Source organism: Triturus cristatus, chromosome 5_1, assembly GCF_964204655.1.
Source record: "Triturus cristatus chromosome 5_1, aTriCri1.1, whole genome shotgun sequence".
Taxonomy (NCBI): Eukaryota; Metazoa; Chordata; class Amphibia; order Caudata; family Salamandridae; genus Triturus; species Triturus cristatus.
The window spans coordinates 815,587,705-815,603,071 of NC_140587.1; the positions used below are offsets into that span (position 1 = coordinate 815,587,705).

Genomic DNA, 15,367 nt, shown 5'->3' on the forward strand with positions numbered 1-15,367 from the left:
GCTAAGAAGGGTTGGGCGGTGAACAAGCAGACCATCTCTCGGTGGGTCGTTTTGTGCATTAAGGCCTGTTATTCCTTGGCTAAGAAGGAACCTCCTGTGGGGCTGAGGGCCCATTCTACTCGGGCCACTGCGGCTACTACTGCCTTGGGACGAGGAGTCCCTCTGCAGGACATTTGTCAGGCAGCAACGTGGGCCTCGCTGCATACGTTTGCCAAGCATTACTGCCTGGACAGCCAAGTGGAGAGACGGCTTCTTTGGCCGTTCCATTCTCCAGGACTTCCTGGTGTGATCTTGGTTTGCAGACCCACCACCGGGGTTGGTATTGCAGGGGTATCTATTCTAAGGTAAGGAATCTAAATAACGTGTTTCTTTCAGATTCACAAGTTACTTACCTTCGGTAACGATGTATCTGTAAGAAACATTAGTTACTTAGATTCCTTACCGCCCCACCCATCCTCCCCGTTCTGCGAACTGATATCTAGGGTTAAGATCATCCCTTTCAGTGCCCTAGATTCATGGCACCAGTGTCGGTTTCTTGCATGGCTCTGCATTCCTTGCGTGGAAAGCTATGTACAAGAACTGACGTCAGCGCGCGTGGGCGGCGTCTAAGTACTCCAACGTCATCCCGGCGATCGCGACGCTGACGACGGACGCGGAGTCGCAGACTCCTCCTACCGACGCGCAAGGGTACTGCTGACGAAAAAATCTTTCCGGATCCAACCTGACGCCTGGGGATATTCTAAGGTGAGGAATCTAACTAACTAATGTTTCTCGCGGATATATAGTTACCGAAGGTAAGTAATTGGTGCTTTGGGAGCCAAAGTATAATTTCTTCCAGATCCCAATCGAGTTCTTCTTTTAATAGGATCGCTAGACTCCCTTTTGAGTGTCCTCTTCTTGAGGCCTCTGCTGCAGTGACAAATCCAAAATAATAGTTTTGTGAGAAAGGCACCAAGGACCAAGTTTCTTGCAGCAACACGATAGGCGGTGAATTTTCCAATATAAAAGACAGCTTTTCAGGAGTTTTTCCTGCTGTAGTCCAAGACACTATTTTAAGTTGCCGCTAAAAAGGCAGTTTTAAATCTTTCCCGACTTATTACTGTTTAATGAGCCAGCGATCCACGCCCAGGAGTTTTCATCCGGGTGAGATGTTTGTCTTGTATCTCTTATAAGTCTTATACTTTGATGTTATACAGCCCGTGTACTGCTGGTTGTTATTAGAGGGTACCACAACTCCTTCTACCTGTTTTAGTTGTTTAATGGCAGAACTTGTTTGTTTGACTATGGAGGTGTCAAATACGTTTTTGTGGAGAGGGTTTCGGTCTTTAATTATTATTGCTGGAACTACATTGAACCAGAAGTCAACGATTGCCACAGAGCATAATAATTTATTTAGGAAAGAAACTAGTTTTATTTCTTCTGTGGTAAGCAATTGGAGAAGCCAAATTTTATGTAATAGGTCGATGTTGATGAATATTTTGAGATCTGTTGCAAACTTTCATAGCATAGCTAATTTCTTCATCTGCCTGCTCTGTAGAGCATATTTGAGCGAACTTAGCTTTTCTTGAGGATCTTCTCATTATTCTTCGCTTAGTTCTTTTATTTTTGTTAGATAGCCCTTGGATGTGTTTCCCTTTTTTTGTTGGCGATGTCGAGGACTCTGTTTGAGTTATCTGTTTTGAGATGGGAACTTCCCCAGACTCTTTTTCAATGTTTGTTTGAGGGAGGAGAGAATCTCCTTGACGCTCTTTTTAAGAAAAGATTGGAAATAAATGTAGGGCGATTTGGGTGGTTTTTCGTGGAGAACTCTCTGAGAGAGGGACTTTAAAAAGGTTTAGAAGAGAATAGATTTTATCGCCAGTAGAACAGTTGAATTTCTGTTTCTGTTTAGCTTGAAATCCCCCTGTCGCCTTCTGCTATTTATGCGAAGAGGGATTGCTGGAAACTGAAGCGTTAAGGTGCCACATATCTTTTCTGCCATTATCAGCCTGTAAGTTTGAAGAATGCGTTTGGACGTTTTGAGAAGATTGAGTAGATTGTTTTCTTCTTTTTTCTGTCTGAGATATTGTAAAATTCCACTTTGAGTTACCAGTATCTGGTCTGTGTTTTCCATGTTCTATTCTAAAAGTGATAGTATGGAGTCCATAATTCTCTGCAGTGGTAGAATAGTATTTGAGATGGTGTCTTGCTTGTTTACAGATTGCGGCATGATGAACGACGGGAATTCTGAAGATTGTGAGAAGCTTTGTACAACTTCTATAAGGTTACTCGTAGTACTAGATAGCAGATGTACTGTCTGTTTTGATATTTCTTTAGAGATAGATTGAAGTGGAGGTGTATAATTTATATCCGTATGTGTGAAGTCAGTAGCTGGAACTTGTGTAGGACCCTCCAGATGTTCTGTTATGAGATTTTCGGAAAGCTCTCGCTCTGACAGCCGTTTCGCAAGCTCTAAGGGTGGCATAGGCTCTGAGGCTTGTATAAGGTCAGACGTCTGGTTATTTTCGAAAGCTACTTCCTTGATTAGATAAGTTAGGCTCAGTATTCTCCATTCTTGCGCCTGCTTTATCTGTGTCTGTAGTTATAGCAGTTAGTTCCTGATGACCTACCTCTGGAGTTGGTGCTGATAACTCCCCTGTTTTAGGAATAGTTGTGAAGAAATGTGTTAATGATTTCTCTGTTGAAGCTCCAAATTGAGACCTTTTGTAGATGCTTTTGTAGTTATTAGGAACTTGTGCCGGGACCGCAGCCTTTTATAGACCATGTTATTTCAAATATTGGTTGAATCTATATTTTCTCCTTTTGGGGCATGTGTACAACAGCGTAGAATGGATCAAATTCCCTGCCAAAACACAGACTTCCTTAAGCTTATGCTATTGTATAGAGAAGCTTAGGTCCTTCCGTATTTTCTCTGTGGAAATCAAAAGAAGATGGTGATAATGAGGAGTTTTTGATTCCTGCTTCTTTGGAGTAGTCCTTAAATATAAATTTCAGATCCTGGTTTTGATACATTAATTTAATTTCAGGTGTCTCTTGTGTTCTATAACTTTTTGGTTACATGGCCAATCGTGGCCAGGCGAGTGGGAGACTCTGGGCAGAGCGCAAGCCCCTCCTGGACCTAGCCAGGCCGCTTCTATGCTCACCAGGTTTATCACTTTCTGTAGGAGCTGGATACAGGTCCTACACTCGCGTTTCTTGGAGAGGTCCCGGAAAAGAAGTAAAGGGGGCAGGGTCGCAGTAGATCTCTGGATACCTGCCCGACTGGTGAACTCGCTGACTGACTAGTACAGGGCGTCTTCCGGGGTGCACCAATAAATTGTAAACCAAAAGAGAGTTCCTTTCAGTCAGCCCACCACCCTCTCCTCCTCCTCTGGAGCGATCATCTGCTCAGCGGTGCCTGAGCAGCACTCTCCGCTTTCCATTTTTTATATCCTCCACGTTTGCCTTGGTCCTACCTCTGTTCCTTCCACGCATCCCCGGCACCCAGCCCCCGGAGGAGAAAGATACAACCGGTGCTGCAGCGTCCACATCCACGTCCCTTCCAGCAATGCACCAGTGAGGCAAGGGGGGCACCAGGGAGCCCCAGACGCAAAGAATGTGCCTAGGGCATTCCGAGGTCCACCGAGGGAACAAGAGGCAAGCGGTACGAGGGGCAGTGATGTAACGCTGTATTCCTCCTTAGAGGCGCGGGGCAAGAGCCTCAGAATAGCGGGGGAGCGGAGCAGCGATGCACCACTGGTTTCCTCCTGGAGCTGCGAGCCCCCTGGCCCGGACAGCAGAAACTGCAGCCGTCGGACGTCAATGCACAGGGACACAGTCAATCCTCCAATAGCATCCAACGAGGAGTCCCCATCCTGGGCATCAGTCAGGCTGCTATGTGGATGTCTCGACACATGTTTACGAAACACTACTGCCTTGACTGTCAGGGCTGTCATAACAGGCACTTTGTTCATTTGGTCCTCCAGGACTAACTGATGTAAATCTGTTTGCAGATGCACCTCTGGGCAGGAATTGCTTGGGTATCTATTACTAAGGTAAGGAATCTGCAGCTAGAAGTCTCAATCAGATGAACAAGTTGCTTACCTTATTTGGTAGAGACTCTATCTAGCTTTTGATTCCTTACACATCCTCCCATCTCCTGACAGGTTCTTAATATCTAGAAGGTCCCATGTAGGTTCTCAGTCTTAGCACAGTGGTAAATTGGCTTTCTAACGTGGCAAAGTGCTTCTGGCACATGTTTACGTAACACTACTGCTTCTGACGTGGAAATGTCATAAGTAACTGATGTCAGCGCGCTGGGATGGTGCCTATATACACAGCGCCCATGTCCCTTCTGCTGCTACTGCCGATGTGGAGAGGATTGACACCACGTACTTGGGTGCAGAGGTGATGCTCAAGATTTTCAAAATCCAGTCTGACGTCTGGGGAATATTATAAGGTAAGCAATCTACAGCTTGACAGTCTCTACCAAATAAGGTTTCTAATTTGTTATTCCAAAAGCCCTTTTCTTTCAAAAGTTCAGTGTTAAAATAAAATAGGTATTTTATTTTTCCTTTATATAAATCTAAACCTTCATTTCATTTCTGCTTATCACAAACTATATTCTTTTCTTCCCAAATGCCATTACACCAAATCGAGTACCAATCTGTAGCCTATAATTTGGAGCTGGCAGAGGATTTACAGTTGCCTTATGCCGGTGACAATATAGAGAGATCTCCTGTCCAAGGAACAATCATACTTGAACTATGATCTCTTTTCAGGAATACTGATCTGCTCACCGCAACCAAGAAACATATGACCCAAGTGCTGTTTGTAAAGAAATTGCCATTATATATTTGAGTGATTTTAATTTGCTACCTGGACTGTGTGTCCATCTCCAAAGCAGCTAGACTCCCCCATGTACTAAGACTTAGTGTATCATCCATAGGAGAGTTTTCACTTGAAAACAAAGTGTCCATCATTGTGAAGGGCTGCGCCACTTGTATTTGTCAGTTAGAATAGCCAATCCAGTTTGGCACTTAAAACTCTCCTCTTCAGGCTCATTTTCCTGAGAAACCTCCAAATGGTCCATAAACATGAATTTTTTGCCCAAGGTAATTTTCAGACTGTAAGCCACCCACTGGTCCTTTAGTCATTTTTTGAATGAATATAGAATCCATTTGAATCTTGATTTGCAGTAGCTTCTCACCTTCAACTTCTAGAACACAAGTTCCTTTCGTTTATTGAGCAAGCTGTTGAATAGGTAATGAATGTAGATACACAGGTTGTCCGAGTGCATCACACATCTGGGAATGTTACTTCTTATGGGACACATCTACTACAAAGGGATTTCACAAACCTATTGTAGTCAACAAAAGGTCAATTAAAAGCACCGTCAGTGGCTTTTCAAAGTCTTTCATGGTCATGATCTACAAGGCAGAGTTTAGACGACTACTGTTTGTTGCCTATAGGGTTTGGTCGAAGTTGTCACCTATCATGTGATTTTTCCTATGCTTTCGAATATTCTTTTCTGTAGAAAGAAAGGATGCCTGAGAGGGTACTGTTCAGTACAGTTACTCTCTGTAGTTACTCCCTTTAAATAGTTACTACCCTTTATATTAGCCATCCATCTTCCTGAGTATGGCATTTCAAGTTTAATTCAGCTACTTGACGGATTACAGGAACTGAAAAACAAAGAGATTGGCTAGAGGTGGTGGGGTTAATAGTGAGTTGGGTGTGTCCCAGGCATGGTCTGCTTACTTACTATTGTAAACAATCCGGTACCTCACTGCAAGTCCAAGTATTTGAGGGGTGGGGTTGGAGAGAATGGCTGAAGTATAATGTGTACATTAGTCAGTTGTATGATTATGTTGACTTTTTTGTTATTTAATTGCTAGTCTTTTTAATTAACATATTCTAAATCAGACATTTAGAACTGTGTTCAATAGGTTCTAATTTCTTGAACGTGTGTGATTTCATTTAAACCTGTGGTTTGTGCGTTTAAGTTAACACAATGGCATATTTTCTGGTTCCTAATGTCACATTGTTTTATGCTAAATTGTGTTTCTAATTAGATATTTTCAGTGTGTGCGTGTGTATGTAAGTATTTCTCCATTACTATAGTTATCATAAGCCGGATTGTTTTTCTTTTATTCAACAGGTTGATGCAGGAAAGGCAGGCTGTCTGGATTTTGGAGATCTCCCATTGGGCAGTTGGAAAGCCCTTCCTTTAAAACTAATAAACAAAACTCAGGTCACTGTGCCCATCAGGCTAATTATTAGCGCTGTAAGTATAATTAATTTTAAAAGATTTGCACAATCTTAAAATATTTCATTAATTGTCTCCATCCCTTGGACTGATGTTTAATCCAGTTGACTCCTGGATGTATCAAGTGTCAAGATGAACAGTCCCAGGACACTCGAAGGGGATGAATTTCAACTGTGTTCATTAACAGGCGGGCAGTGAAAAACACAATAAGTATTCATAATAAGCAATTGCAGTTCTTCCAAATGCCACTGTTCAAGTGACAAAAGGAGAATAATTGAAAGTCCTGTTACTGTACTTTTGGTTCCACCTCCAATATCAGTTTGAAGCCTTTAAGTCTGTTCCACAATTCAACAATGTAGGAAACCCACCTCTATGTAGTACACCATAATGGGATACACTGTGCAGAGAGGTCGGGGACACCTTCATAGGTTTACAGAAGCAAAAGTAGTACTCTCAGTGGCAATTAATGATACACAAGCTTAATGAAGTCTAGCCCGCATTAGAAAATTAGTACTTTTTATATAAATATTTAGACCAAGAACTTGGGGTACGAGGTAAATACTTTGCTCAATACAGGAAAATCACACAGAATGCAATAATCAGTTGTACGCAATTGCGCACAATACATTTCCTAAGGAAGGAAAAAAACTATTGGAAATTCAATGCAATGCAGTTACTTTAGTGGTTCACCTTTTAGAATTGGAAGATTTGGGGGCCAAGGTTCAAAGTTCCAAGGCCAAGTTATCGGTAGCTTTCTGGATTTTACCGCGAGCAAGGAGAAGACAGACTTTGTAGATGGTGCACTATGAAGACTGGAGGCCACCTGCAAAAGCAAAAGGGGGTCTTGCAGGCAAGTCTGAAGGCTCTCAAGGGAGTGTAGAGGTCAAAAGGGCTCTGGAGCTGGTTTGAAGATGCTCTGTCCGATGGGTGCAGTGAAGATGTGTCGCTGGGCAGCGACGTGCAAGAAAGCACCTCACGATCAGGGGCTGGCACCTAGAAGCGATAATTCTGGAGCTGCTGGGCCACTGCCTAGGTGGGTCTCTGGAGTCCTGAAGTCCCATTTCGGGTGCTGGCTCACTGTTGAGTTGAGGTCCGCCTGGACTCTGTTTTGTAGGTTTTTGCAGCAAGGGGTCCGGTACCCTGGTTATGGGTGCCTTTCAGCTCCAATGGGTCCTGGGGCCTCAAGACTTAGTGCAGAGCCCAAGCTGACCCTCCGAGCAAGTGTTCCTTCAGGTGGGACTCAGAGACGTCAGTCGGGCTGGGGAGTTAGATGAGGCTGGACCAGACTTCGCTGTTTTGAAGGCCTGTGGATGCAGGGTGATACTACTTCTATCTTAAGGGAGATTCTCTGGCAATTTGCAAAGTAGTGAAGACTCTCCAAGGTTTGTGGAGGCCACACAGTGATGAGACGAGATGGAGGGTGGTCATAGTTAAATTCTGTGGTGGCAAGCAGGAATTTGTGCCCAAAATCCACCACAAGGTCTACAGTTCAGGGTCCAACAGCAGTTTTTCGTTAGTAGTCATCTTCTGTTTGTGAATACTACTGATCAGGGTGTGGGGCGTTTGCATGGGTGTGACAGGTATTATCCAATGGCCCGCTTACCTGGGGTGTCTACACACTATATTATGGCCACCTCCGGTCAGAGGGAGGCGTAGCCCCAGTACTGATTGGGGAAACCCTACCATCTTCAAGATGGTGGGCACTGAAAAATGTTTTTCACCTCTCACCCAACACCTGAGGGGTGGAGTTGGCACGGGGGTACACCTCTCACTCTTTCTCCATTTTCCCGCCTGTCTTCCTTCCAAAAGGGGGTAAGTACAGCATGGGGACCTGCTCCTTCTATCAGGAGAGGCTGGGATCACGTTTGAAAGATGGCAAGGCCTTTGAAGCTTCGCACCGCTGATGGTTCTTTCTGACCGGGGGGAAGGTGTGAACACCTCCGCCTAAGACAGGCATTGTTCTCGTACTCTGAGCGCGCAGGCACACACCTTAGGAGGTCAGAACTCTGTTGGGTGGTCACAGGCTGGCTTATACCAATCAGTGACCACACTATGGGTTAGTAAGTTCCCTGCTACGGGGTTGTCTGTGTGCAAGTATTAATAAATCTCAGACTGGAATCAGGGCAGTTTTATTAAGATTGTAGGAAGGTGGATATCTGACTAAGGTTAACCCCGACTTTTTGCCTAGTGTCTAGCTGGTTTTTCGACTTAGTTGGCCTGAGATCCTGCCATTCAGGGTCTCAGGCTGTCTGCTCTCTCTTTAAAATGGACTCCATGTACCCTGGGTACATAACCAATTGGTAAGGATCACCTTATTGGACCCTGTACATTGTACCCTAGGTACCTAGGGCATAGGTGTACCCTAGGCCTCCCAGGGGCTGCAGCATGTATTATGCCACCCCTGGTCTGGCCTTCCAATCAGACACAACTGGCTGATCACTCAGCTGGGGCAAGGTCGTGTAATCACCCCTTGCTTAGATACAGTATGCCTATATCTCCCCCTATATATAGACACATGTGTACCTATCAGTCACTCCTATGGCAGGCCTTAACAATCCTGGAGGCAGAGTGCTTGGTAACATGTGAGATGGTACTCTAGCATGAGCTGAGCCTGTCTGCAGCTTTCGGAACCATGTCCTTATAGCTGTTCTATGATATAGCCTACCATATACTCTTAAAGTGCCTTATAATCTTAAACGGTTATGGTAACTATGGTTGGGCTGTATCAAAACATGTCGTGTAAGGTGTCTAACACTTTGGAATAATACCCCCATACCATTTCTGGTGATGAGGATATTATTCCTCCCTTCTAGAGGGAGAGACATGTTAAAATCCTACTTTACTGTTTAACTCTAACCAAAGCCTCAGCATCACAAAATGGATGCTGCTGCCACAGACACGAGTCTGACCTCCTGCTGCTGGGAGTGATCCCGGCCAGGGAGGCTTGGACAATAGGTTTCCTGCTTGGGGAGGTGCTAGCACCTCCCCAGACAGACTTTAGTGTATTGGGGCAGGGAGGGCTGAAAGGAATGAGACATGCCTGGGGCACACAAGGTGTCCCATGCATAGTCCAGTTCAAACCGGTGCTGGGGCACTCCAGCCCCAGTCCTGGCGCGAAACTGGACAAAGGGAAGGGGGTGTAACCACCCCCCTCCCAGGTCCCACCCATAAGGCGTGACCTAGCAGGCAACCCAGCCCCCCAGATTAGTATAAGAGTGGTAGCTGGGCCCCAGGAGATTAGATTATCCTGAACCTGCAATCTTGAACAGAAACTCTGGACCTTCGACATTCGACGAAAGAAGAAGACTGAAGAATCTCACTTGTGGCCAAGGACTGGCTACCCTGTGCAAACAGGCACCATCAAGAGACTACCCTTTGCTTTGCTGAAGTTCTACGAGGGACCGACTGCAGAGCCCGACCAGAGCCTTGACTTCCAGACTTCTCCGACCCTGATCCACATCCACATCCACAGCCGAGCTGAGATCCGTGGAGGCGACGAGAGACGTGGGACCGGCTACCTGGGAAAAGTGGCGAGTATCTTCCAGCGCAGCTTCTGAGGCACCCTCGAAGTTGTGCACCGGGGATTGAGAAGCCCCAACCCCAAGCACCATCTGCACCGAAGATCAGCCCCCCACACTCCACGAGTCCTGCGTGGGGCCCTTCTGCATTTTCCTGCTTGCCGCGCCTGTCCGGTTGCTTGCCCGTTGGCTAGTGGCCTTTGTGACGACGCATCCAGAAATCTTCGCTGCTGGTTTGTCTCCTCCAGACTGGCTCCCGCTTCCTTGCAAAAGAGAAGCACCCCAGACCTTCCTGGTCTGCACCAGAAGCAAGTCCTCCGTTCTTCGTGGGTTCCGCTTGCCAAGGCTTGGTGAGTCCTAGTCCAACTTCGACGCCGCCGACAGCAAGAGCCTTCGTGGGACAGCTCGCCTCCTGGTCCTGGTCGTCCTCTATGTTCCCTGGTCCTCGTGGCTGCAGCGACAAGCTTCACCTGCAATCTTCACGACATCGCCTGGTTCCTTCCTGGTCCCACGTGGTCACTGGCTAGTGACCTTGACTCTGTCCCTTCTGCTTGCAGGTCTCCTCTCTTCTTGATCCCAGCCTTGGGATCCACCGGACACTCTTCACTGACTGCCTGTCAGCAACTTTCCTTCAGGCATCCATAGAAGTCCACGACGAAACCCGACGCAAGTTCACACCTATGCACCCGCAGTCCGTGGGCTAGGTAACTTGGGTACTTCGGTGCTCACAAGGGTAGTGACTATCCTAGGGTCTAGTTTCCGAGTCTCGACTCTCTAGCTGCTTCAGAAGTGTCCTTAAACTGTTAATTGCTAACAACTACTATTTCTATCGACTTTTACGCATTACGCGTGAGTGTTTCCACTCTGCACCTGAATCCCGTGGGCCTCCCACTTCCTAACTGTTGCTAGTGTAGTGCAGCCCCAGCGATTCCCTAGGCCTAGGCCTATCCTATTTCCGTGACAGTGGCCTTATACCACTTACTTAGTATATGGTTTGCGTGGCCCCTAGGTCCTAACTGTATTACTTACCTGTGTGACTTAATGTATGCTTGAATAAGACTGTGTTGTACTTACCTCTAATCTCATAAAGAGTGCTGAGGGTTTGACTAGAATAAATACACTTTATTTTATATATATATCTGTTGTGGTGTCCTTTCATTTGGTATTCAAGGGATTATATATGGTATCACAGCTGGCTTCACATGCCATTCAGAGTTTAGCCTAAGACTGCTCTTGTCCATGCTACCACTAGGATAGCTGGTCTATAAGTTTGACTTTACAACCAATCACCATAAGGGTTGTTTGGACTGATATAAGGTGTACACTAGAACTAGTGACATCATACATCAGGCCAACTTCTCACAAAGATGATGAGACGTTTGGTACCAAACGTCCCTTAATACAGTGAAGCCATCGTGGAGCTAGGGAGCTCGTAATGACCAGTGTCCAGTCCATGTACTCTATGGCTTCCCTGTTCACTTACAATATCCAAGAATCAATATGGATATTGCAGGGGCATATCTGCTCATGAAGATATTTCCTCACAGGAGAGAAAGTGCACCCTACTTAGGACTCATAAGGCCTGCTAGTGGGTTGTCATTCCTATATCCCATGCAGTGTCTGTGGGTATGGGACACAGAGATGTGTACCATGTCGACTCTTCGGTTTTGTCTGCACCAAGTTACGTAGTCTGCAATGGCAGAATGCATGTCCTTAGTGAGGGGGCCTTAGGGAAGCACAATTTGTAGTGCTGCCCTTGGGGGCACTCTTTAGTGTCAATGCCCAAGGTAACAGGGGTACCATTTACTAGTGACTTACAAGTGGTACTGAAGTTGTGCTAATTTAGGAGCAAAAGGTACAGTTTAGGGACAAAACACTATTACTGGGTGGTTGGTTAGCAGGGATCCAGTACACCAAGGTGCAGTTATCATATTGTGGGACGCAGCGCTTCGCAACATGATGGATCAAGAAGTGTTAAGCGAGAGGTGCACATACTATGGTTTTTCAGTTTGATGGCAGCTTTGAGTCGCTCTGCAGGTCCCCATATGGCATTTCTCTTGCTCACAGTCCAATTAGTTTTACTTGGGTATCCATTCTAAGATTTTGTTTATTGTTTACGATGCTGAACAGGTATGGGTTGAAGTGTGTTAATGTTGAGAGATTGGCTGGGAGGAACTTTGTTAGTATCATCTCATATGTGTTTTTCATCGAGAGATGTCAAAGTGGTTCCTGCAGCTAGCATTTAGGTGAGACAACCGAGGCAGTGGAACAGCAAGTCGAAAATTTCAGTAAGCATCGCTGAGGTATGAAGCAAGATATGTCTGATTATAAGACCTCAAGGTAGATTATTTTATCTTGATTGATGGATTTAATACAGTGGCTAGAGCTTGACATCTGAAACTGATGGTGGAATTGTAGGAAATCTGTCTTTTCTGCGTGTTCACCCCCCACCTCACCAATGTTTTGCCTTTTTTTGACCCTATTTTATTTTTTGTTTTCAGACTCTGTCCACTGCCCAGTGCTGTGCCCCCTAAAGCTCTGAGAAATTGGCTAATCCTTGATGGATATATTTAACTTTTCTATAAGGCCAAACTGGTGCTGCCTATTAGAATGACTCTTAAGGAGGTTAGAGCCTTCCTTTTAAATATTAGTAAATCACTCCTATGTACGTTTTTATAGCTCAGAGTTGGTCGCATGCTATTTAAAAGTGGGGCATTTAGAAAATATATATTAGCATGTCTCTACAGTGAAAATGTGCAAAAAATCTGTTCAGTGTTGCAAGCTTAGCTATCCTACGTAAAACAAACTAGTGTGATTAAAATACTAATAGTGCTAACTGGGTAAACCACTATTGTAGTTATTAATCCAATTGTGAAGTTGGATTTTGAATGAATAGTAAGGAAAAAATAACTTTAGGAATGTTACCCTTTACCTGCCTGAACTGCCAGAAGACTAATTATCATATGGTTTTGTAAGCTGTCAGGGTTGAGTAGATGTGAAAAAGGTATGAAATGCCTTCCAGGAGGATGCAATAGGCTGATCTGAAAGGGCAGATGTAGGAAGCTGGCTCTCTATATAGTGTATTAAATGAAGTACACTGTGCAGAGTCTAGTGGGTCCCCAATTGGTTTACAGAGGCTAAAGTAGACAATACTAACTCTCTCTCTTGTGGTAGCATGGGCAAGCAGTTAGAGGGTAGCGCTAAGCATTTGTTGTACTCACAGAGGCGATAAGTGAGACAGACAAAAAATAAATCCTAGACCAAATTGGAAAAAAAAGAACACTTTTTTATCTATGTTTCAAAACCAAGAACTCCTTTCAAAGGTAAGTACTGTTTTGGATAGCAGTATACATAGGTAAGTAAAACGTTTAAACATGCGGACTTTTACGCACAATGCAAACCTATGGGAGGGAAAGTCAAAGAGGCATAAAGGTAGGTACAGTTGGTTTCAGGGGTTCACTTTCAGGGTTCAGAGTTGTAGTGGTTCAAGGGAGAGGATGTTGCCTAACTGCTAGGGCGGTCGACCTCAAATTTGGGGAACCCGGTTCGAGTCTCTGCAAAGACGCTCAGCATCTGTGATTCTGGGCAAATCACTTAATCTCCCCGTGCCTTACTAAAATGAACGTGTCCGTCTGTAACAAAGCTTGTGCTCATGTAATGCTCTCTGATACCTGATACCTTTGGGTCAAGTTCGCGCTATATAATGCTACGGGGTGAAAAAAAAAGGTCCAAAGTACTACCAGCAGGTCTCATGGACCAACCCAGGTTCAGCCTCGAGCTGGTTAGTCTGCTGGCTGCTGATAATGTGAAGGCAGGGTCCACCCAAGAACACGCTGTAAAGGGGGTCTTGAGGGCAAGTCCGAGAGCTCCCAAATGGGGGCTGAGGCAGCAAGGAGTCTTGGGGCACGGGACACAACTGGTTTGTTGAGGGCCAGGCATCTCTGGTGCAGAGTGGGTTGGTCGGCTGGGCTGGGCGCACAAAGATGCACCTCACAGTCAGGGCCAGACAACTGGCAGAGGAGAAATCAAGGCAGCTGGGTCCTGGTGCAGTGAAATCCGGACTGGACTCTCATTGTTGGTGTTTGGTGCAGGGCATCCGGTAGCCCAGGGGTTGGTGCTGCAAGACTCTGATTGGTCCTGTTACCTACATTCTTGGTGGGGAGACAGATCTGACAATCCAGAGGATGAGTACCTTCTCCTTGTCATCTGCGGTATCGGTCAGACTGACAAGCTGCAAGGTGGTAGACCGGACTCTGCTTGTCAGTGCCTGTGGGCTGCAGTGGAGTAGCTCCTCTACTCCAAGGGAGACTGTAGGTGATTTTCGAAGTGCTGGCAGGCTGCACAAGGCTTTTGTAGTTCTCCAGCTCGCATGACTAGTCGCTTCGTCGCAATTGTTGAGAGAAAGCTGAGGACGGGCAGGGTTTCACAGGTCTGCTGCAATTCTCACCAGGCAGTAACTCTTCTGCATCCTTCTTCTCTTGAGCTGTCAAATCTGATTTCTTGAGTTTGGGGCGCCACCTTAATACTCAGTTTAGGGGCTTCATGGGGAATGACAGGTAGTAGCCAAAGGACTGCTTACCTTTAGGGTGCATACACCCTCTATAGGACCACTTCCTGTGGCAAGTGGGCATAACCCTGACCGTAGAATATTGATTCAGTTCAAAACAAGATGGAGAAATTTAAATAGTGTGGTCCGCGTCAGCTGACCCGCCCTAGGGATGGTGCTGGCTGAATATGGGCGCACCTCCTAATCTTAGTAATTTTCGCACCTGTCTTGTTGCCAAAAAGTGGGTTCAGAATGGGGGGTTGGGCATCTCCACTTAATGGCGAGGCCTGGGTCACATAACAAAAGCAGCAGGGCCTTTGAAGCTTCTTTCCCTGGAATACACATCCAGCGTGGAGGAGGTGTGAACACCTCCGCCCAGAGCAGGCTTTGTTCCTGACCACTGAGAGCGAAGGCTCTCTGCTCAGGAGGTTAGAAACCTGTCTGGGGTGACTGGCTGGTTGAGACCGGTCAGTCAACACACTAATAGGCGGTAGGTTTTCAGGGGACACCTCTAAGGTGCTCTCTGGGTGCATTTATTATTAATCCAGCGCTTGCATCAGTGTGGGTTTATTAAGTGATCTCCATGCCACTGGAATCAAGCTATCCTGGCTGAAGAGGGGTGAAACCCCGAAACCGTCCTAGGATGCTTGTTTCCAGTCCAGGTAGGACCTGGCTTGGCAGTTCGGGCTGGACTGTTCCCAATATGCACAGGGTCAAGACTGATTTGCATATGGCTGGGTTCAAACTGGAATGGCATGGTGAGCAAAAAAACAATGGATTTAGGCCCAAATCTCTGTACTGGGGTGAATGTATGACATTGTTTTGCATTCTGTCCATTAACTGTTGTTTTTGCATTTGTCACCCAGAGTGGGACGTATATGCCCAGACGTGGGTCCCGTGCTCTCCATGCCACTGGAATCAAGCTATCCTGGCTGAAGAGGGGTGAAACCCCGAAACCGGTCCTAGGATGCTTTTTTCCAGTTCAGGGAGGACCTGGCTTGGCAGTTCGGGCTGGACCGTTCCCATGAGTCACAGGGTCAAGACTGATTTGCATAT

At 45.9% G+C, this 15,367-nt stretch overlaps 1 protein-coding gene across 5 annotated transcripts in view; it reads left to right on the forward strand.

The window, feature by feature from the left end:
* The window catches only part of CEP192 (centrosomal protein 192), a 1,978,693-nt gene that overhangs the window by 819,433 nt on the left and 1,143,893 nt on the right, over positions 1-15,367 (forward strand). For all 5 annotated transcript variants that reach the window (XM_085605862.1, XM_085605865.1, XM_085605864.1 and 2 more), the window contains exon 23: positions 6,140-6,265. In XM_085605862.1, coding sequence (XP_085461988.1) covers positions 6,140-6,265 — 126 coding nt within the window. The remainder of the gene's footprint in view (positions 1-6,139; positions 6,266-15,367) is intronic.